Here is a 23,244-nt window from a genome sequence, read left to right as displayed (position 1 = left end):
CTCACTATGACCTTCAACATGCAATGCAACAGTATATAGCTATCTAATGAGTACGTTTAAATATCCAGATCAAGACGTACTCATTAGGCTGCAACTACTGTTGCATTGCATGTTGCAGGTCATAGTGAGTACTCAGCTTTAGAAAAGTTCAAGCTACAATTGTAATTACATATTTGTAAAAATTTATATTTATAGCTATAATCCTATAATTATTTGCTATATGGGTGCTATATTATATGATTGTAATTTTCTATTAATTTTTTGTACAGTATATAATATACTGAAAATAATAAAGAAGTTGATTTATTATTAGCAGAGAAAAAACAATACATGAAATGTGTATGTAAATCTAAATAGATATTAAAAAAGTTTTTATCAATGTACATTTCTAAAGAAAAAGTATTTTTAAATATATATAATAATAAAATTACATCTTTTTACAGAAAAAATTAATTAAAACTGCAGGAGGAAAAGATGCAAAACAACATGTAAGAAACGCACTGAAACTTGCTTTAACTGTGATCATTTGGCGTACTTTCATGGACAGGACAGAAAGAAACTATTGAAACGAAATGTATGAAATTTGTCGACGTCATTATCGGTATGTTTGTTTTCTTATATTTTATTTATTATTTTTAAATATGTTATAATTATATATATATATATATATATATATATATATATATATATATATATATATATATATTGTGACGTTGCCGTCTCGCGCGCGTCTGCCGAGTCCCTCTCCGATCGAAAAGCGCGGACTAAAGGGCCGCGCCAGTCGAATCATTGCGAGAACCGTACCGTTACCTCCAGAGAGGCGTCATTAATTGAGATTTCGAGCTTAATATTAATTTCGTTTATGATTTTCTTTCGTATGAATAATTCATTTGGGAGCCTCATCGGCAGAAGGAGCGGAGAGTCGCTGAAACGTCACGGAAAATACGATCGTCAATCAAGGAAGATCTTAGAGGGGCAAGGAGCCAGCAATTTGGAAATCCAAATTAGCTAACGGCCAAGCTAGCTACGTCACGACGGGATCCGGACCCGCACACGTGATGCGCGACGCACGGGACAGCGAAAAAATCCTCGCGCAAGGGCTCAGGCCCGTGCGGATACGGTCCCCGCGGAGGGACTACAATCCTGCACCCGATGGCGTGACGCGGCCCCGGAAGAGACGGAAAGAAAGGTGGCAGCGATGTTTCCGGCCAAGCCGTTCGCCTTAGACCTCGCGACGGCCCCGCGGAACGGGCCCCAGCGAATTATTGTTCGTAATACCGGGGGCGCGCGCACCCCCGTTACGACCGTGAGCGCGCCGCCCGCCGGCTACAACGCGTGATAACGCGTGATTGGTCGCGATAATACGCACCCCGTGTGCACAGCCCCGGCTGGCCCACAAGTATCGATTCTGGATCGCGACGATCCAGGAGGAGACTGGCGTGAGCTTGCGTGCGAGCAACAGCGTAATCGAGAGGACTGTTTGTGGCGAGAACAATTGCGAGATCGTTGCTGCGTGAACGAGCGGAGAGGATCCCGGCGATCGACGGCGAAGAATTGTGAGCGCGAGAGAACTTCGTCGACCCCTGACCGTCCCGACGGAAGGAAGAGTACCGGTGAGGTTGCCCTCCGCCATATTCGCCACTCGCGATTGCGCCCGGAATCGTTTCGTTCTGTCGTCGTCGCCGTGAATTCGTACTTTGGTGTACGGGCTAAGCCCGATTCCTTAGTGTAGCTTTTCGCGTCACGGCCACGTCGTCAAGCGATTCGAGCCCCGGAGCCTCGAAAGTATCGGTTTCCGCGGATCGAGACATTACTTCGCGTTTTTAATAAACCGTGTGTCGTCTCTCTGGAGATTCGGATTCCGTAGATTATATTTGCGTTGGGTCTCGCACGTCTAGCGTTTAAGACTCGTTCGTACTGTATGTCGGTCGTCTGAGTGTGAGTGTGTTTCGCGTCAATTTGTTATATTCTTCTTGTCTCTCGTTTGTGAATCTTCGCGTCGAAACTGTGCGTACACGCCCGATGCAACTTTCTTTCGCGATTATTATTCGGGTTATGTGAGAGTGTGAATCGCGTAAATTCAACGTATCATATCGGCTGAAAAGCACCGCGTCTCGAAATTGTGAGCGCGTTTTGGTGAGACTTTCCTCGCGATTCTTGCATGAATTGCGTGCGTGTGTGTGCCGAGCATTCGATTCTGCGTAATATGTCCGTCCGAAATCGAAGCCTGTCTGCGTTGTATTAAGTGCCTGTTAATCTTAAGTTGCGTCGTAATAATTCCGCGGTAATAGCGGGCGATAATATCGCCGTTGGCGAGGCAATATCGAGAATTGATGCGGTCTTGCACCCGAATTATAGAAGAACGTAATATTCAATTTCTTCGCAGTGCGAGGCGTAATTCAAGCCGAGCGAACATTCCGGCTGATCTAACGGGTCGGTCTCGGCGTACGCATTACGGGGTTTCGCGCCCCGCGTCTAACACCCAGTCTCGCAGCCGCGTTTCTTTTACTGCAGCCGTATATCCGCGTGGTTTATCATTACTATTCTCGAGGAGCTGCGGCTCCCGCTATTATAATAAATCTGTTAACCTCTTTGTTTAATTGGCGAGTTTCTTTTCAGTTGTGTTTGTCGTTTCCGTAATTGTCGCCTCTTGCATAAATTATCGCGTTCGATCAACACTCGCCCTGCCCCTCTACCGTTAGGCGAGCTAGTCAGCCCGTGGCGAATTCCGACAAATTTCTTTCGCGTTTCTTTCGCGTTTATTTCGCGTGTTTCGTGAATTGATACGTGAAAGATCGTATCTGGCGCCCAAGTTCGATTCTCGCGATTATCTCTCGGATCTCGTCACGGTACGCGCGGAACTCCTAACATCCCGTTCCCACCTGGCGCGTGGATCTTTTTCTCCGTTTTCCCGTTTTTGTCAACGACCATTCCGCCTCTCCCATTCGGCGAATTAGCTCCTGTTCGTCGGCGCAATTTACACCCGCGCGACGGAGAGAACGAGTCGGCGGCCGCGTTTATCGCTCAGCCGCGAGACGGTAGGAAAAGTCGTCGCAATATATATGTATAAATATATATACATATATAGAACGACATCACTGATATAGTGACTGACACTTGATTTTTCAGTAACGCCCTAGAAGTTACTGATGATATCTAGTAAGATAAATTCGCTATACATTTAACATTTTCGACAGAAACACTCAATATAGAACCAGTGTGGAGCATCGGCGTGGAATTTGTCTATTTCGTAAATCAACCAATAGTGTAATTATGTACATTAATCGTTCCTGGTAGACTCTAATCATTGTTATTCATAAAATAATTACTATTTATTCTAACTGTTGATGTTTTGCATTGGTATAACGCATATAGCGTCACAATATATGTAAATTTTACGCTAATGCTACCGGTTCTGCACTGATCGTGTTTCTGCTGAAAATGCTAATTATATGTGTATATATATATATATATATATATATATATATATATATATATATATATACATAAGCAAAGCATTAGGCACATTACAATGCATAGCTCATGGACGTAAAACGTTTGCTTAAAGAATGGTGCAGATTGATTACATTGTACTTAATATTTATACGCCGATTGCGTCATTTTTGGAATCTTATGCATTTTTTCATTAATATTCTAAGATTGAAAATATATAACTAATATTTAAATAATTAAAATAAAATAATTTAATTAATTAATAACATAATTTAATAAATTAATTTTATTTTTACTTTGAATATATAATTTTCTTTCCAATTTTTAAAACGTACAAAACAATTTTTAATACGTACAAAAGCATATTATATTGCATGATGTTATTACTGTTCGCTAGTGTTTACTGGGTTCTTACTATTTGTGCTCAGTGCAATTTTCATTATTATAAAAATATATTGACAAAAAACAAAATGATAAAATAATAATAAAATATAACTAAAAAAAGAAAAATGTTGTTTAAATATTGTTATATATTATCGTTATATTTAAATGTTGTTGAAAAAGATGTTTAAATATTATTAAATCAATAAAAATTATATATATACTATTATTGAATAAATAAAAATATTATAATTATATATAAATATTATGTAATCTAATAAAATGTTGTCTGTAATCTTACAAAATGTAAAAAAAAATAGTTATAACATTTTTGTTGCATTTTTTCCATAATATTTTAATTAATGTGTTATTATGGAGATTATTACTTTTAGTTAAATTTTTTTCATTAATTGTTCATTCCATATTTTTTACGTTCAAGACTTACTTCCAAGAATTGATTTCTTTTGGAAACATTTATATTTTTACACTTTTTAATTAATAATTTCTAAATATTGTATAATATATTCTGATATTATTTTAGAAAATAGTAAATATATGTTAAAGAATTTACATTTTTAATAATTTTATAATAACTTTATAATTTTAATTTTTTATTACCAAATTAATTATTAAAATTTTTTTCAGAAGTGATCACCAGTATTAGCGGGAAAAATGTTTCTTTTCATTCGATCCAAACTGTAATAAAAAGTTGGCTATAGCATGCTGGAGATCGAATAAATTAACATTCAAAGCGATATAAAAAGAAGAAATGAAACATTTAGAAAAAATATTTTTTACTTGTGTGCAATATGGCAATTACCTGAGTAAATATAATATAAAATAAAAAAAATAAATATAAGAAAAGTATTAAAAATCAAATTTTAATATTACTTTTATTATATATTATTTTTATATGTAAGGATCATATTAGCATTTCATAGGTAAATTGTACTAGTCACTATAATAAATAACAATTTTCAATTCAAATGTAGCTAAAATTTATTCATAATCTATAATGATATTACCTTTATTACTGACATATCTTCGTAAGTGTTGCAAATTAGTGTTGATCTAAAGCTAATAAAAATTTTAAACAGTCTACTGAAAATTACAAATTTGTTACTTAATACAATTTACCTCTGAGGTGCTGATATACATACAGTCCTGTATATTACATACACCAGTATTAATTTTTTTATTTTTATATGTAAACACAAAAAAATTTTGTGTTATTCAAATGTACAATATTTCTAAAATATGTATGATACATAGGTTCTATATATTTATAATAAAAAAGTTATATACCCAGACAGCACAAGGATGTCCTTAGGACGTCCAAAGGAAATCCAGGACATACATGTAGGATATCCTCAGGATATCCCATTGTAATCCTCAGATCTCCTCTGGATGTCCTGAGGAAGAGTAAACGATAGCCGTATATTAACCTCTAGAGAATCCAGGGAGATCCTGTGGAACATTCTAAGGATTTTTATAGGATATGTTAGGGATATTTTTCGTATGTTTCAAGCAGCAAATTTTAAAATTTAAATATAAATTAAAATTATGTTTTGTTATTTACTGCCAATATTAAAAATCTAATATTAAAAATAGTTCACCGTTCTTCAATATTTGAGGCTTTCGTGCTGTACATGAATATTTTAGGTTTGGCTACCGGGTTTGAGTTGGGTAATATTTTCTAAACAATCCAATATCTGAATTCCCTATGTTGGGATTGCATCAGAAATTGAACTGATAGAAAACAATTACATTTGTAATTTCCTGTCAGTTGCTCTTTGCAAGCTTTATATAATTCTCATGACCAAATCTCAAATACGAGTTCGCGTGTCGCATAGCGGTAAACAAACGAACTAGCGAATAAATACTATTGTTTGTAAAGTTTTTGGAATGTTGCGAACAGTAACATTTCTCATGAAATATTAAATAAATAATAATTTTGGATATCTGAAAATGTGCGCATCAAATTCAATTATTAATATTAAATGAAATTAACGTTAACAATTAATTGCACATGTATATGTCCTCTGGAAATCCAAAAGACATCCAATATAATAGACAGGGCAGATATATTCTACAAACATCCAGGGGTTATCCAGTGGACATTTATAGGACATTAATACTTATTATAATACTTAAGATTTCTAAATTATATAAAATAGCCGACACAACTAAAAATAATTATGTATGCATATTAAATTTTTACAAATATATTTATAATAATATCTTTAAACATCCTACAAATGTCCTGAACCGTCCTGGACATATTCAGGATGATCCTGAGGATGTTTTGTGCTGTCTGGGTTATAATTTTCTATAAGTGGGAAATTACAACTAACGTGTATATTACTTGTAACGTATACGTTATATTAAATGTTACATTCCGTTATATCATAGCAATTTAATTATTATATATCTGTGTTTGCTGGGACTAGGTAATCACAATATTCAGATTTTGCAATAAGATGTTATAAAATTTTATTTTATACAAATACTGCCAATTACCTAATAAAATCGTTGATATGACGATCAATTGAAATACTACTAAAATGGAATTACGAATCTCTTTACACAGATTCATGTATCGGTAAAATAAATTTTTGCAAACTGACAAAAAAAATTTGAGGTCTGTATTCATAACCGTTCTTCAGCTAAAGAGTGTATTAATAATGAGAGTTTATTAAAAATAAAGAGAGTACGAGTACTATAAAATTTTATTCTTTTCATTTAACATCATGTTTTTGAAATATTGAAAATGTAAAGTAATAAAGATATGAAGACCCAAAACTAAATATACCCAACATAAAATATATAAGGGAAAGATTATACATAAAAGAAATGAAAGAATTAATTAGAAGTAAAACATATTTAACGTAAAATATACACACAATCACATATTGGATCATTTATCCTTTATCCTATAAAACATTTTCATCAATTTCTTACACTCATGTGGTATCTATATTAGTTCTAAACAGTTATTTGCGGCTGATTGGGATGAATTTTATATGAACCGGATGAGAAGGGCGAATTATAATACCCAGTTTTAACCGAATATCCTTTAAATAATCAACGGGCTCCAAATAAAAATTGTGCACCAAAGGAGCTATCATAGCTTTCAACTCCAGCAGACCGAATCGTTGACCTACAATTCAAAATCTTATCAAGAACAATCGGCATAAGAAGAAATAAAAATCGCGAGCAATTTACCTATGCAATTTCTCGGTCCTGCACTGAACGGCAGATAGGAATAAGGATGACGATTCTTTATCTTCTCGGACAGAAATCTATCCGGATCAAATATTTCTGGATTTGACCAAAAATTGGAATCTCTATGAACTCCGTAGATATTAAGATATAAAATCGTTCCAGCAGGTATAACATATGAATCTGAAAAGCGTATTATAAAATTACAAAATATTAAAATTTATAAAAATGAGAGTCCTTTTGAGAAATAAAATATACATAATATTGTATTCTTTGAACATTAAAGCAATTGAACTTATTTTACATTTGAAAATATATATACTTCGTAAAATGACATGTTCAAAGATATATGCAAAAAAAGTGATTAATTATTACGTAATTTTACATCCTCTTCAACGTTTCGTAATATGAAAGATACGCTGGGATATAAACGTAGCGCTTCCTTTAAACATCTATCTAGTACTGGTAAATTTTGCAACGATCGCATTGTAAGTTTCCCTCCGTTGTCCTGCATCGCGTTATCGACTTCAACCCTCACACTTTCCTATGTCATCGATAATAATTAAAATGTATTTCTTAATATATATATTCTATTTTTTATATACATAAATACACAAAAATTTAATAAACAAAAAAATAATAATAAATTCCAATAAAAGTTTGATACTTGTATTAGTTTGAATAAAAATCGCAATTTAAAAAATATATCGCAATATACTGAAAAAATGTACCTGGATATCTTTGTGTTCAGCTAATAATAATAAAGCAAAGGTTATACCCATCGCTGTTGTATCGTGACCCTGTAATCATCGTCATATCATTAAACGAGCTTACATAATGTGTACAAAAAATAAAACAAGAAGATTATAAATATATACCTCAAACATAAAAGTATCGACTTCTTCTCTGATGTCTAAATCAGTTAAAAAATTGTCTCGAGATGCTGCTATTAAGAGATCCAACATAGCTAGCCGCTTTTTCTTAACTAGAAATAAGAAAGCACATTAGCGTCGATCTTATATTTATATGTTACGCTTTAATTATATGACATTATACTGGTTTAACAAATCCAGATTTTCTATAAGAAATAATAATGATTTAATTTTACGGCAAACATATGTTGCGTTACGTGTGATATTATGCATTTAGAATAAATATTACAAGCATAATTTTAAATATTTTAGATTGCGTAAACAAACTAAAATAGAAGCTGTGATTTCTTATGTACCTCCAAATACTTCGACATCATGTATCTCCGTCTCTTTGTCATTTTCAAGGTTTTTTAAGTATCGATCATTGGTGTGTTCGTGATAAAGTTTTCTTTCCGCGATGATCTACATATGAATAAAATATTAAATTTTTAGATTTTTCTATTAAATGATAATATCACATCGTACTATACCATAAATATTAATAGCATAATGTGTTATTAACATTTACGATTAATCACGTAATCTTCCGATTCGAAGATTACCAGATTTAGTATAATTTTATATAAAAAAAAAGAGTTTGGAGACGATTTAAAATATTATATAATTTATAGCGTACTTTTTCCGTAAATCCATGCAATATTCTCAAGATTTTTTTTTGCTTTCTTCCTTGTGGCGATAATGAGAATAACAAATCGTTATAGAACCAAGGCCTGAATGCTCTAAACCATAATTCAAAAAAATTATATAATTTCAAAAATGATATAATTTTGTAAAAGCCTTATTTAAAGCCGTCATAAAATTTTAGAATAATCTTTAAGTAATCTCATAGATTGTAAAGAATATAGGTAAAAAAAAATTTTTTTAATTATGTGTGGTATTTAAAAAATTCAAAAAACATAATACCTTTGTTTTAATTATAGATTCTTTAATTATAGATAATTTCTCTTCAAATTTTATTGCGCAATTTATTTTATTTAATATTTTAATATTCTAACAATTTTAATATTTTCAACATTTTAAAAATTGCAAACAATTTTTATTTAAAAATAAAACATTTAACGAAATGACGTCTTACACTAATTGTTTACCTTCATATGGTTATATAACAATAATTATATTTTTTTCAAAATGTATGGCAATATCACAATCATAACTGGAAGGATCATAGATATATTACACAATTATTTACTACGTAATAAGTTACCTATAAGTCACCAATTCGATTATGTCGTGAGTCGCATTTCGATATTGTTGCTCGAACTCGCCGAATTTTTGTAGAGAGATGCCCATGGCAGTTTCTACAAGTGCATTTATTATATAAGATATACAGTCGAAAATTATCATAACTGAATATTTCATGAATAACTTTGAGTATAAAAAATCGGATATTTTCTATTTTTCCTACAGCATCGATACTTTGTATAGGAACAAATTATCTTCTTATCTTAACCAATCATATTATTTAGAATGACAACCCCGTACATAACTTAGGACAATAAGAATTTTACAGAAACTTTACCGCATATGGCGTTGAGCGTATGTTCGCTAATAAATGGTACTAAATCTTTTACAACTGTCCCTCCGACGTCTTTCAAAGATTTTGCCATACAATCGCCCTCCTTGATCAAGATATCAACTAATTGATTCAACATACTGAAATGGAACGCAGGTGTTAATAATTTTCGTCGTGTATGCCACTTAGCGCCTAAAACAAAAACACAATAACGTAAATTATGCAATAAAATACAAATAATATTATATAAGATTATTCTCTCTATTAGTTTAATGTTTATTGAGCATTCCTCAAATAATATTATTATTCAAAATTAATTTTTTTATAAGTTTTTAAACTTTCGTTTCGTGAAACTTTGCGATAAACAGAGTTGCAAGTATCAACTTGAATTTAATTATTATTTTGCAATTAAAATTTTATGGATTGGCAGATCAAAATAAACTATAATTTATTAAAAAGTCTGTTGCGTGATGGTGTTCATTATTATACAAAATATTCTTTAGTTGAAACGTCTATTACTTTTATTTACTTGAGAATATAGGGGAAAGTTGGGTAAAACCGGGTAGGCGGATCAAACCGGGTATCTCTTTCGTAATAAATGCTGCTATCTATGGCTAACTTGTGTTATTAGTTGTAGATTGGCGCCATCATTGTTTTAAAACCAAACGTGCCCCTGTGGACACGATATTTCTTTTTTAATAGAAGTTCAAAGTTTTTAGCCCTAAAAAGATCAATATGGAGACAAGAATCGAGTCGTCGTGCATTTTTTCTATATAGAGCATCCGTTTCGGTAAATGCAGCATTGCATTCTGTATATATTAGAGAATATATTATATTAGTTTTAATCAGTATTTTGTACGCTAGAATATACAACCGCCGTTTTTGTTATTTCCTTTGTGTTGGGGCAAAACTGGATATTTACACATCTCATGTAACGAAAAGAGGAAGAACTGTTATCCTGATTTTGTCTCCCTACAAAAACAGTTGAAAACGAAAACTAACATTCAGAAAAAGAAGTCGTTAAAAGAAAAAGTTTTTTAAGATCCCTAAAATTAAAAAATTAAGTAAGAAAGCCCTGTAGCAATGTCGAACAAGAGGATATCTTTATTTGTGATTTTTGTCAATAGAATACATCTTTATATTATATTTTGATAAAAATAAATCTAGATTTTGTAATTACACGATGCATATTTATAAATAGGTATCCGGTTTGACCCTACCGGTAGGACAAAACCGGGTACTTTGACTTCTCCACAAAATCTTGTTATTTTTGATAACCAAAAAAATTGTTTTTTAGCTACTAGCTATATTTTCTTATAGTTTAAGGTTCAGTAAAGACTATTAACGGTCGGCAAAATTTTTTTAATTCTCAGATTTTTTGTAGGAAGACAAATCCAAAAAGTACCCGGTTTTACCCTACTTTCCCCTATGTATCACGGCGAAATTATCTCTAAATGTCATCTCATTTACGATATTTTTTTCAAATTTATTACTTTTTATAACGAAAAAGTTATATAAGAATTTATCGTTAAAAATAATATTCAAATCTAATCCTAACATTTTATTTAATTTTTTGTGATGGAGACAAATCGAAAACAAATTGTAATAATAAAATATGCTTATATGTTAAGGCCATTGTTACCTGTGCTCGTGAGAAGACCTATACCAAGCCAAGGATGTAACAAATTATACAGACGACCTTTCTCGATGTGCTTGGTGCTACTTAGTATCGTCTGAAATCATCAAAAACATGTTAAGAACGAAACTTCAATTTATTATATCACTCAATCTTAGATACACAAATAAAGTATTAATCGTATGTCGAATATATAATTTCGATCAAGTATCGATATTTTCTCTATTCTATCATTTTAAGGAAATACTTTCTTTACGAGCAATAATCTTCTTATGAAACGCAAGATTTTTTAATCTAACTAAATTGTAATACCTACAGAAAATTGAATTTTTTTTATTACCTCCAGATCATCTGGATGACGGATAAACACAACATGCGTGAATAAAATCCAGAGTTTGAAAATGGGATAATAGTTATCAAATAAGCTACATAATAGTTTCCATAGTTCCTCTAAAAAATATATTATAAATATTGATAGAAAAATTAGTTTTATCATATACGCTGAAAACAGATAACTATTGCAATAATTATGATAATGTTTTGCAAATGGATATTGCTGAGAGAAGAAATAAGATATATTATCTGCATGCTGATAGGTTTGATAGATATACATTCCAGAGCACAAGGTTTTATGAATTTAACTTGTGCTTGTATGTGTACATGAATAATGAGTTGATTGCCAATTAATGTAAATAAATTAGAAATTTTCATACTTGCCTGTTGAAATATGAAGTTGTAATGCATTGCCAATAATCGGATCACCCAGTGGTCCCGGTAAAAGATTAAGGAGTCGCATGTTTGTTCCATAATGTACGTAATGATAATATACCAATAAAATAAACGTAGATAATAATAATATAGTGATAAACATTGTTTCTTGATGTTCTTGACCGTTTAATTGAGCTTGATCTTCTTTAGTTTACTGTTTTACTGATCCTTGAATACATATTATAAGAGCCTTTTTTATTTTTGTTGTTTATTTAATTTATTTAAAAGTTTTTGTAAAAATAATATAATATGCATTTAATAAGATTATAACAATCGAATCAAGCTAACTTGCGGTATTTGAGAAAATTTATGTAAAAATAACACGTTTACTCATTGTGATATTAAACATTGTTTAGATTTTGCAATAAGATGTTATAAAATTTTCATTTTATACAAATACTGCCGATTATCTAAGAGATTCACCTTATGCGAAGATCAGTTGAAACACTATTCAAATGTTTGAAATGGAATTGCAAATATCTTCAAATAGATACATGTGCTGGTAAAACAAATCTTTGCGAACTGATAATAAAAATTTAAGCCGCCTATGTTTATAGTCGTTTCCCAGTTATATAATCTCGATTTATATAATCACTTTGTCCAATCAATAGGCTTCGTCTATCGCCATCGCTTATTTCAGCCAGAATAAAATTCAAAGATTAGTATCGATAATCATCATTATTAATCTTTCATCATCTATCAATTGTAACAAAAAGAGCAGAATATCAGAGAACAGCGTATAAAGATCTTAGTTTGTTAAATATAAGTCTCTTGAATTTGCATTTATATATGATTATTTAATGAGTTTGTGTCGTAAAAAAGATTAATATTGAAGGCAATGACATAATAAAACAAGGTGTCAAGTCCACGCCCAAAAAATTGTTGTGCTAACAAACGTTGCTAAAGTATACATAGTCGAATAATTAAGTTTCGCGACTGGCTTCGCATTTCTGAACGTTTGATCCATTTGTGTTGCAATTTTAGAGAGTTAATCACAATTTAATACTCAACACACGATGCAAGTTTTAAATTATTTGGTTCAATATAGTTAATGAGATACAGTTACGCAAAGTTGTGTTACATAATTTTGTTTAAATTATCGATGTAATGGAAGAAACGCGCCAACATTAAATTCTGCATTAAATTAGTGAAATTTCCAAGCCTAATCCTTTGAAGCATACTTTTTCAAAATTTGATTCACTTTTTTTTTATGTCATCTATATCTTCAAAACGTTACTCTTATACATAGCTGACTCTCCGTAGGCTTGTTGAATCATTTGTAACGTTTCTGATGGAAAATTTTCTAATTTAACACAGAATTTAATGTTGGCGATTTTTAAACAAAATTTTGTAACACTACTTTGCATGACCGTATCTCATTAACTATTGAACCAAATAATTTAAAACTTGCACCACGTGTTGAATATTGAGTTGTGAATAACCGCCTAAAATGGCAGCACAAACCCAGTGAGCATTATTGAGAGGATGAGCTCTTTAAGAGGACTTTTTAAAGACTTAATTAAATTTTCTTAGAAATGATATCAGTAAGTTATCTTTTTTAAGATATCTTTCAGAAGAGCTCTTTATAATATCTCTTCATAGATATCTCTAAAATCTCTAGCAAGCGTGCTATTTTAGATATTTTACAAACGCCGCACACATGCGCAAGAAACGTACGTGTGAACTAGAGACCCTGTGCCTTGTGTTCTAGTGTGAAGTGTGAACTGCGTGTCATTACGTCCTCTAGATTTCGAAGAGATAACATCTTCAATATTAACGTTTTTAAGGTAATCTTTCTTTCTTAAATTATAAATATTATTAAATATGTATTTGAGCATAAAATAGATCAATATTTTCATATATATTTTTATTATTTCTATATCCAACCTAAGAAGTTGGGTTATGTCTTCAAAAAGCATATGTTGCAAAATCATAAATTTTTTTTTATTCATAGTCTGGGCATTTTAAAATCTGTTTTAACATCAGAATCGGATAGGATTTAGGATGTCTAATATATATATATAGACTACAATTAAAAAGAATTTTTATGATTGCAATATGTGTTTCTTGCAGATATAACCCAACTTCTCTGGTAAGCAGAGCAATATAGAAGCTGCAACATAGAATAAATATAATAAAATGCCAAAATTATTTTACTTTTCTTATTGAAATACACATTGTACCACTTCATCCTTGGTACGTACATTATGAGTGTTTTATACATTTGCGATATGTATCACAAAAGTATAAGCGCTTAAATTTCAAAGTAAGTTACTCTTAAGCTGGGTACTCACTATGACCTGCAACATGCAACGCAACAGTATAGCTATCTAATGAGTACGTTTAAATATCCAGATCAAGACGTATTCATTAGGCTGCAACTACTGTTGCATTGCATGTTGCAGGTCATAGTGAGTACTCAGCTTTAGAAAAGTTCAAGCTACAATTGTAATTACATATTTGTAAAAATTTATATTTATAGCTATAATCCTATAATTATTTGCTATATGGGTGCTATATTATATGATTGTAATTTTCTATTAATTTTTTGTACAGTATATAATATACTGAAAATAATAAAGAAGTTGATTTATTATTAGAAGAGAAAAAACAATACATGAAATGTGTATGTAAATCTAAAAAGATATTAAAAAAGTTTTTATCAATGTACATTTCTAAAGAAAAAGTATTTTTAAATATATACAATAATAAAATTACATCTTTTTACAGAAAAAATTAATTGAAACTGCAGGAGGAAAAGATGCAAAACAACATGTAAGAAACGCACTGAAACTTGCTTTAACTGTGATCATTTGGCGTACTTTCATGGACAGGACAGAAAGAAACTATTGAAACGAAATGTATGAAATTTGTCGACATCATTATCGGTATGTTGGTTTTCTTATATTTTATTTATTATTTTTAAATATGTTAGAATTATATATATATATATGTATAAATATATATACATATATAGAACGACATCACTGATATAGTGACTGACACTTGATTTTTCAGTAACGCCCTAGAAGTTACTGATGATATCTAGTAAGATAAATTCGCTATACATTTAACATTTTCGACAGAAACACTCAATATAGAACCAGTGTGGAGCATCGGCGTGGAATTTGTCTATTTCGTAAATCAACCAATAGTGTAATTATGTACATTAATCGTTCCTGGTAGACTCTAATCATTGTTATTCATAAAATAATTACTATTTATTCTAACTGTTGATGTTTTGCATTGGTATAACGCATATAGCGTCACAATATATGTAAATTTTACGCTAATGCTACCGGTTCTGCACTGATCGTGTTTCTGCTGAAAATGCTAATTATATGTGTATATATATATATATATATATATATATATATATATATATATATATATACATAAGCAAAGCATTAGGCACATTACAATGCATAGCTCATGGACGTAAAACGTTTGCTTAAAGAATGGTGCAGATTGATTACATTGTACTTAATATTTATACGCCGATTGCATCATTTTTGGAATCTTATGCATTTTTTCATTAATATTCTAAGATTGAAAATATATAACTAATATTTAAATAATTAAAATAAAATAATTTAATTAATTAATAACATAATTTAATAAATTAATTTTATTTTTACTTTGAATATATAATTTTCTTTCCAATTTTTAAAACATACAAAATTTTTAATACGTACAAAAGCATATTATATTGCATGATGTTATTACTGTTCGCTAGTGTTTATTGGGTTCTTGCTATTTGTGCTCAGTGCAATTTTCATTATTATAAAAATATATTGACAAAAAACAAAATGATAAAATAATAATAAAATATAACTAAAAAAAGAAAAATGTTGTTTAAATATTGTTATATATTATCGTTATATTTAAATGTTGTTGAAAAAGATGTTTAAATATTATTAAATCAATAAAAATTATATATATACTATTATTGAATAAATAAAAATATTATAATTATATATAAATATTATGTAATCTAATAAAATGTTGTCTGTAATCTTACAAAATGTAAAAAAAAATAGTTATAACATTTTTGTTGCATTTTTTCCATAATATTTTAATTAATGTGTTATTATGGAGATTATTACTTTTAGTTAAATTTTTTTCATTAATTGTTCATTCCATATTTTTTACGTTCAAGACTTACTTCCAAGAATTGATTTCTTTTGGAAACATTTATATTTTTACACTTTTTAATTAATAATTTCTAAATATTGTATAATATATTCTGATATTATTTTAGAAAATAGTAAATATATGTTAAAGAATTTACATTTTTAATAATTTTATAATAACTTTATAATTTTAATTTTTTATTACCAAATTAATTATTAAAATTTTTTTCAGAAGTGATCACCAGTATTAGCGGGAAAAATGTTTCTTTTCATTCGATCCAAACTGTAATAAAAAGTTGGCTATAGCATGCTGGAGATCGAATAAATTAACATTCAAAGCGACATAAAAAGAAGAAATGAAACATTTAGAAAAAATATTTTTTACTTGTGTGCAATATGGCAATTACCTGAGTAAATATAATATAAAATAAAAAAAATAAATATAAGAAAAGTATTAAAAATCAAATTTTAATATTACTTTTATTATATATTATTTTTATATGTAAGGATCATATTAGCATTTCATAGGTAAATTGTACTAGTCACTATAATAAATAACAATTTTCAATTCAAATGTAGCTAAAATTTATTCATAATCTATAATGATATCACCTTTATTACTGACATATCTTCGTAAGTGTTGCAAATTAGTGTTGATCTAAAGCTAATAAAAATTTTAAACAGTCTCTACTAAAAATTACAAATTTGTTACTTAATACAATTTACCTCTGAGGTGCTGATATACATACAGTCCTGTATATTACATACACCAGTATTAATTTTTTTATTTTTATATGTAAACACAAAAAAATTTTGTGTTATTCAAATGTACAATATTTCTAAAATATGTATGATACATAGGTTCTATATATTTATAATAAAAAAGTTATATACCCAGACAGCACAAGGATGTCCTTAGGACGTCCAAAGGGAATCCAGGACATACATGTAGGATATCCTCAGGATATCCCATTGTAATCCTCAGATCTCCTCTGGATGTCCTGAGGAAGAGTAAACGATAGCCGTATATTAACCTCTAGAGAATCCAGGGAGATCCTGTGGAACATTCTAAGGATTTTTATAGGATATGTTAGGGATATTTTTCGTATGTTTCAAGCAGCAAATTTTAAAATTTAAATATAAATTAAAATTATGTTTTGTTATTTACTGCCAATATTAAAAATCTAATATTAAAAATAGTTCACCGTTCTTCAATATTTGAGGCTTTCGTGCTGTACATGAATATTTTAGGTTTGGCTACCGGGTTTGAGTTGTGTAATATTTTCTAAACAATCCAATATCTGAATTCCCTATGTTGGGATTGCATCAGAAATTGAACTGATAGAAAATAATTACATTTGTAATTTCCTGTCAGTTGCTCTTTGCAAGCTTTATATAATTCTCATGACCAAATCTCAAATACGAGTTCGCGTGTCGCATAGCGGTAAACAAACGAACTAGCGATTAAATACTATTGTTTGTAAAGTTTTTGGAATGTTGCGAACAGTAACATTTCTCATGAAATATTAAATAAATAATAATTTTGGATATCTGAAAATGTGCGCATCAAATTCAATTATTAATATTAAATGAAATTAACGTTAACAATTAATTGCACATGTATATGTCCTCTGGAAATCCAAAAGACATCCAATATAATAGACAGGGCAGATATATTCTACAGACATCCAGGGGTTATCCAGTGGACATTTATAGGACATTAATACTTATTATAATACTTAAGATTTCTAAATTATATAAAATAGCCGACACAACTAAAAATAATTATGTATGCATATTAAATTTTTATAAATATATTTATAATAATATCTTTAAACATCCTACAAATGTCCTGAACCGTCCTGGACATATTCAGGATGATCCTGAGGATGTTTTGTGCTGTCTGGGAAGTAAGGAGATAAGAAAGAAGATAAATACAGAAAAGCAAGAAAAAGAATAGAAGCCACTAGAATTGGTATTGCATGGCAACATAAATGATGATGCAGAATTTGTTGAATTAATAAAGCAAAGCATTGAAAATAAATTCAATATTAAATACCATGAAGAAAATGTGGTAATATTATGATATAATAAAAATGATTATGATATGTTGAATAAAGAATGGAAGGACAGAACATCAAATTTCATACATATACACCGAAAGATGAAAAAAGAAAAACATATTATACTAGCAAATTATTAGCAAATTTAATTATGATATTGCAGCATGCTTAATATAACATCGATTAAAAGAAATCACTTTACTTTCTTGCATTATTCCACAATACCTTTATTCGAAACTAATAAAATAGAAATAAAACATATTTAATGTAAAATATTCACACAATCACATATTGGATCATTTTTTATCCTATAAAACATTTTCATCAATTTCTTACACTCGTGTGGTATTTGTGTTAATTCTAAACGGTTGTTAACGGTTGATTGGAATGAATTTTATATGAACCGGATGAGAAGGACGAATTATAATATCGGCGGTCAACCGAACATCCTTTAAATAATCAACGGGCTCCAAATAAAAATTGTGCACCAAAGGAGCTATCATAGCTTTCAACTCCAGCAGAGCGAATCGTTGACCTACAATTCAAAATCTTATCAAGAACAATCGGCATAAGAAGAAATATAAATCGCGAGCAATTTACCTATGCAATTCCTCGGTCCTGCACTGAACGGCAGATAGGAATAAGGATGACGATTCTTTATCTTCTCGGACAAAAATCTATCCGGATCAAATATTTCTGGATTTGACCAAAAATTGGAATCTCTATGAACTCCGTAGATATTAAGATATAAAATCGTTCCAGCAGGTATAACATATGAATCTGAAAAGCGTATTATAAAATTACAAAATATTAAAATTTACAAAAATAAGAGTCCTTTTGAGAAATAAAATATACATAATATTGTATTCTTTGAATGTTAAAGCAATTGAACTTATTTTACATTTGAAAATATATATATTTCGTAAAATGACATGTTCAAAGATATATGCAAAAAAAGTGATTAATTATTACGTAATTTTACATCCTCCTCAACGTTTCGTAATATGAAAAACACGCTGGGATATAAACGTAGCGCTTCCTTTAAACATCTATCTAGTACTGGTAAATTTTGCAACGATCGCGTTGTAAGTTTCCCTCCGTTCTCCTGCATCGCGTTATCGACTTCAACCCTCACACTTTCCTATGTCATCGATAATAATTAAAATGTATTTCTTAATATATATATTCTATTTTTTATATACATAAATACAAAAAAATTTAATAAACAAAAAAATAATAATAAATTCCAATAAAAGTTTGATACTTGTATTAGTTTGAATAAAAATCGCAATTTAAAAAATATATCGCAATATACTGAAAAAATGTACCTGGATATCTTTGTGTTCAGCTAATAGTAATAAAGCAAAGGTTATACCCATCGCTGTTGTATCGTGACCCTGTAATCATCGTCATATCATTAAACGAGCTTACATAATGTGAACAAAAAATAAAACAAGAAGATTATAAATATATACCTCAAACATAAAAGTATCGACTTCTTCTCTGATGTCCAAATCAGTTAAAAAGTTGTCTCGAGATGCTGCTATTAAGAGATCCAACATAGCTAGCCGCTTTTTCTTAACTAGAAATAAAAAAGCACATTAGCGTCGATCTTATTTTTGTATGTTACGCTTTAATTATATGACATTATACTGGTTTAACAAATCCAGATTTTCTATAAGAAATAATAATGATTTAATTTTACGGCAAACATATGTTGCGTTACGTGTGATATTATGCATTTAGAATAAATATTACAAGCATAATTTTAAACATTTTAGATTGCGTAAACAAACTAAAATAGAAGCTGTGATTTCTTATGTACCTCCAAATACTTCGACATCATGTATCTCCGTCTCTTTGTCATTTTCAAGGTTTTTTAAGTATCGATCATTGGTGTGTTCGTGATAAAGTTTTCTTTCCGCGATGATCTACATATGAATAAAATATTAAATTTTTAGATTTTTCTATTAAATAATAATATCACATCGTACTATACCATAAATATTAATAGCATAATGTGTTATTAACATTTACGATTAATCACGTAATCTTCCGATTCGAAGATTACCAGATTTAGTATAATTTTATATAAAAAAAAAGAGAGTGGAGACGATTTAAAATATTATATAATTTATAGCGTACTTTTTCCGTAAATCCATGCAATATTCTCAAGATTTTTTTTTGCTTTCTTCCTTGTGGCGATAATGAGAATAACAAATCGTTATAGAACCAAGGCCTGAATGCTCTAAACCATAATTCAAAAACACTATATAATTTCAAAAATGATATAATTTTGTAAAAGCCTTATTTAAAGCCGCCATAAAATCTGAGAGTAATCTTTAAGTAATCTCATAGATTGTAAAGAATATAGGTAAAAAAAAATTTTTTTAATTATGTGTGGTATTTAAAAAATTCAAAAAACATAATACCTTTGTTTTAATTATAGATTCTTTAATTATAGATAATTTCTCTTCAAATTTTATTGCGCAATTTATTTTATTTAATATTTTAATATTCTAACAATTTTAATATTTTCAACATTTTAAAAATTGCAAACAATTTTTATTTAAAAATAAAACATTTAACGAAATGACGTCTTACACTAATTGTTTACCTTCATATGGTTATATAACAATAATTATATTTTTTTCAAAGTGTATGGCAATATCACAATCATAACTGGAAGGATCATAGATATATTACACAATTATTTACTACGTAATAAGTTACCTATAAACCACCAATTCGATTATGTCGTGAGTCGCATTTCGATACTGTTGCTCGAACTCACCAAATTTTTGCAGAGAGATGCCCATGGCAGTTTCTACAAGTGCATTTATTATATAAGATACACAGTCGAAAATTGTCAAAACTGAATATTTCATGAATAGTTTTGAGTATAAAAAATCGAATATTTTCTATTCTTCCTGCAGCATCGATACTTTGTATAGGAGCAAATTATCTTCTAATCTTAACCAATCATATCATTTAGAATGACAACCCCGTACATAACTTAGGACAATAAGAATTTTGCAGAAACTTTACCGCATATGGCGTTGAGCGTATGTTCGCTAATAAATGGTATTAAATCTTTTACAACTGTCCCTCCGACGTCTTTCAAAGATTTTGTCATACAATCGCCCTCCTTGATCAAGATATCAACAAATTGATTCAATATACTGAAATGGAACGTAGGTGTTAATATTTTTCGTCGTGTATGCCACTTAGCACCTAAAACAAAAACGCTATAACGTAAATTATGCAATAAAATACAAATAATATTATATAAGATTATTCTCTCTATTAGTTTAATGTTTATTGAGCAATTCTCAAATAATATTATTATATTACATTAATATTTTTATAATTTTTTAAACTTTCTTTTCATGAAATTTTTATGATAAACGGAGGTGCAAATATCAACTTGAATTTAATCATTATTTTGTAATTAAAATTTTATGGGTTGGTAGATCAAAGTAAACTATAATTTATTAAAAAGCCTGTTGCGTGATGATGTTCATTGTTATAGAATATATTCTTTAATTGAAACATCTATTACTTTTATTTACTTGAGAATATATGTATCACGATGAAATTATCTCTCAATATTATTCATTTGTGATTTTTTTTTAAATTTATTACTTTTTACAACGAAAAAGTTAAGTTATATGTAAGAATTCATCGTTAAAAATAGTATTCAAATATAATTCTTACATTTTATTTCATTTCTTGTGATGAAAAATCGAAAACAAAACTATAATAATAAAGTATGTACGCTCATATGTTAAGGCCATTATGTTACCTGTGCTCGTGAGAAGACCTGTACCAAGCCAAGGATGTAACAAGTTATATAGACTACCTTTTTCGATGTGCTTGGTGCTACTTAGTATTGTCTGAAATCATAAAAAACATGTTAAGAACGAAACATTAGTTTATTATATCACTCAATGTTAGATACACAAATAATGTATTAATCGTATGTCGAATATATAATTTCGATCAAGTATCGATATTTTCTCTATTCTATCATTTTAAGGAACTTTTTTTTTACGAACAATAATCTTTTTATGAAACGCAAGATTTTTAAATCTAATTAAATTGTAAAGTCTATAGAAAATTGAATTTCTTTTATTACCTCCAGATCATCTGGATGACGGATTTGCACAACATTTATGAAGTTACTCCACACTTTGTAAATGGGATAATAATTGTCAGATAGACTACAAAATAGTTTCCAGAGTTTCTCTGAAAATTATATTATAAATATCAATAATATTACAAAATTATATTATAAATATCAAAAATTAATTTTATCATTATTTGGTTGCATCTTTACTCATATACGTTGAAAATAAATAATTAATAGTTATGATAATGATTTGCAAATGGATATTGCTGAGAGAAGAACTAAAATATGTAATCTGTATGTAAATATTTTTGATAGATATACGTTCCAGAGCACAAGGTTTTATGAATTTAACTTGTGCTTGTATGTGTGCATGAATAATGAGTTGATTGCCAATTAATGTAAATAAATTAGAAATTTTATACTTGCCTGCTGAAATAAGAAATTGTAATGTATTGCCAATAATCGGATCACCCAGTGGTCCCGGTAAAAGATTAAGGAGTCGCATAGTTCTTCCATAATGTACGTAATGATAATATGCCAATAAAATAAACGTGGATAATAATAATATAGTGATAAACATTGTTTCTTGATGTTCTTGACCGTTTAATTGAGCTTGATCTTCTTTAGTTTACTGTTTTACTGATCCTTGAATACATATTATAAGAGCCTTTTTTGTTTTTGTTGTTTATTTCATTTATTTAAAAGTTTTTGTAAAAATAATATAATATGCATTTAATAAGATTATAACAATCGAATCAAGCTAACTTGCGGTATTTGAGAAAATTTATGTAAAAATAACGCGTTCACTCATTGTGATATTATTAAACATTATTTAGATTTTGCAATAATATAAAATTTTCATTTTATACAAATACTGCCGATTATCTAAGAGATTCACCTTATGCGAAGATCAGTTGAAACACTATTCAAATGTTTGAAATGTAATTGCAAATATCTTCAAGTAGATACATGTGCTGGTAAAACAAATCTTTGCGAACTGATAATAAAAAT

The 23,244-nt window shown here is 29.3% G+C and overlaps 2 protein-coding genes and 1 long non-coding RNA gene across 4 annotated transcripts; 1 reads left to right on the top strand and 2 right to left on the bottom strand.

Annotated features, from left to right (window-relative positions):
- Positions 1-6,635: 6,635 nt before the first annotated feature.
- LOC138938486 (cytochrome P450 4C1-like) lies at positions 6,636-12,417 on the bottom strand. Its single transcript, XM_070305490.1, has 13 exons — positions 12,329-12,417; positions 11,855-12,073; positions 11,478-11,587; positions 11,144-11,234; positions 9,508-9,693; positions 9,193-9,286; positions 8,605-8,707; positions 8,285-8,390; positions 7,935-8,041; positions 7,788-7,856; positions 7,432-7,600; positions 7,060-7,239; positions 6,636-6,994 (listed from the first exon to the last, which is right to left on the bottom strand). The coding sequence occupies exons 2-13, from the start codon at positions 12,006-12,008 to the stop codon at positions 6,828-6,830; spliced, it is 1,536 nt and encodes a 511-aa protein (XP_070161591.1). The 5' UTR covers positions 12,009-12,073; positions 12,329-12,417; the 3' UTR covers positions 6,636-6,827.
- A 1,134-nt stretch (positions 12,418-13,551) lies between these two features.
- LOC138938569 (uncharacterized) lies at positions 13,552-16,513 on the top strand. 2 transcript variants are annotated; one of them, XR_011447731.1, is made up of 4 exons: positions 13,552-13,692; positions 13,979-14,101; positions 14,636-14,793; positions 16,271-16,513. It is a non-coding gene; the product is annotated as an uncharacterized lncRNA (long non-coding RNA). The 2 variants fall into 2 exon arrangements; XR_011447730.1 differs by lacking the exon at positions 13,979-14,101 and having other exon boundaries at positions 13,561-13,692; positions 16,271-16,506.
- Positions 16,514-18,307: 1,794 nt separating this feature from the next.
- Positions 18,308-23,220, bottom strand: LOC138938567 (cytochrome P450 4C1-like). Its single transcript, XM_070305638.1, has 13 exons — positions 23,132-23,220; positions 22,660-22,878; positions 22,240-22,349; positions 21,907-21,997; positions 21,150-21,335; positions 20,835-20,928; positions 20,247-20,349; positions 19,927-20,032; positions 19,577-19,683; positions 19,430-19,498; positions 19,074-19,242; positions 18,702-18,881; positions 18,308-18,636 (listed from the first exon to the last, which is right to left on the bottom strand). The coding sequence occupies exons 2-13, from the start codon at positions 22,811-22,813 to the stop codon at positions 18,473-18,475; spliced, it is 1,533 nt and encodes a 510-aa protein (XP_070161739.1). The 5' UTR covers positions 22,814-22,878; positions 23,132-23,220; the 3' UTR covers positions 18,308-18,472.
- Positions 23,221-23,244: the final 24 nt, after the last annotated feature.

The sequence above is a fragment of the Polyergus mexicanus genome, unplaced genomic scaffold (genome assembly GCF_030449975.1).
Source record: "Polyergus mexicanus isolate NDT 795.1 unplaced genomic scaffold, iyPolMexi1.0 SCAF_13, whole genome shotgun sequence".
Taxonomy (NCBI): domain Eukaryota; kingdom Metazoa; phylum Arthropoda; class Insecta; order Hymenoptera; family Formicidae; genus Polyergus; species Polyergus mexicanus.
The sequence above is the reverse complement of the archived record's forward strand: the minus strand, read 5'-3'. Positions and strand labels throughout refer to the sequence as shown.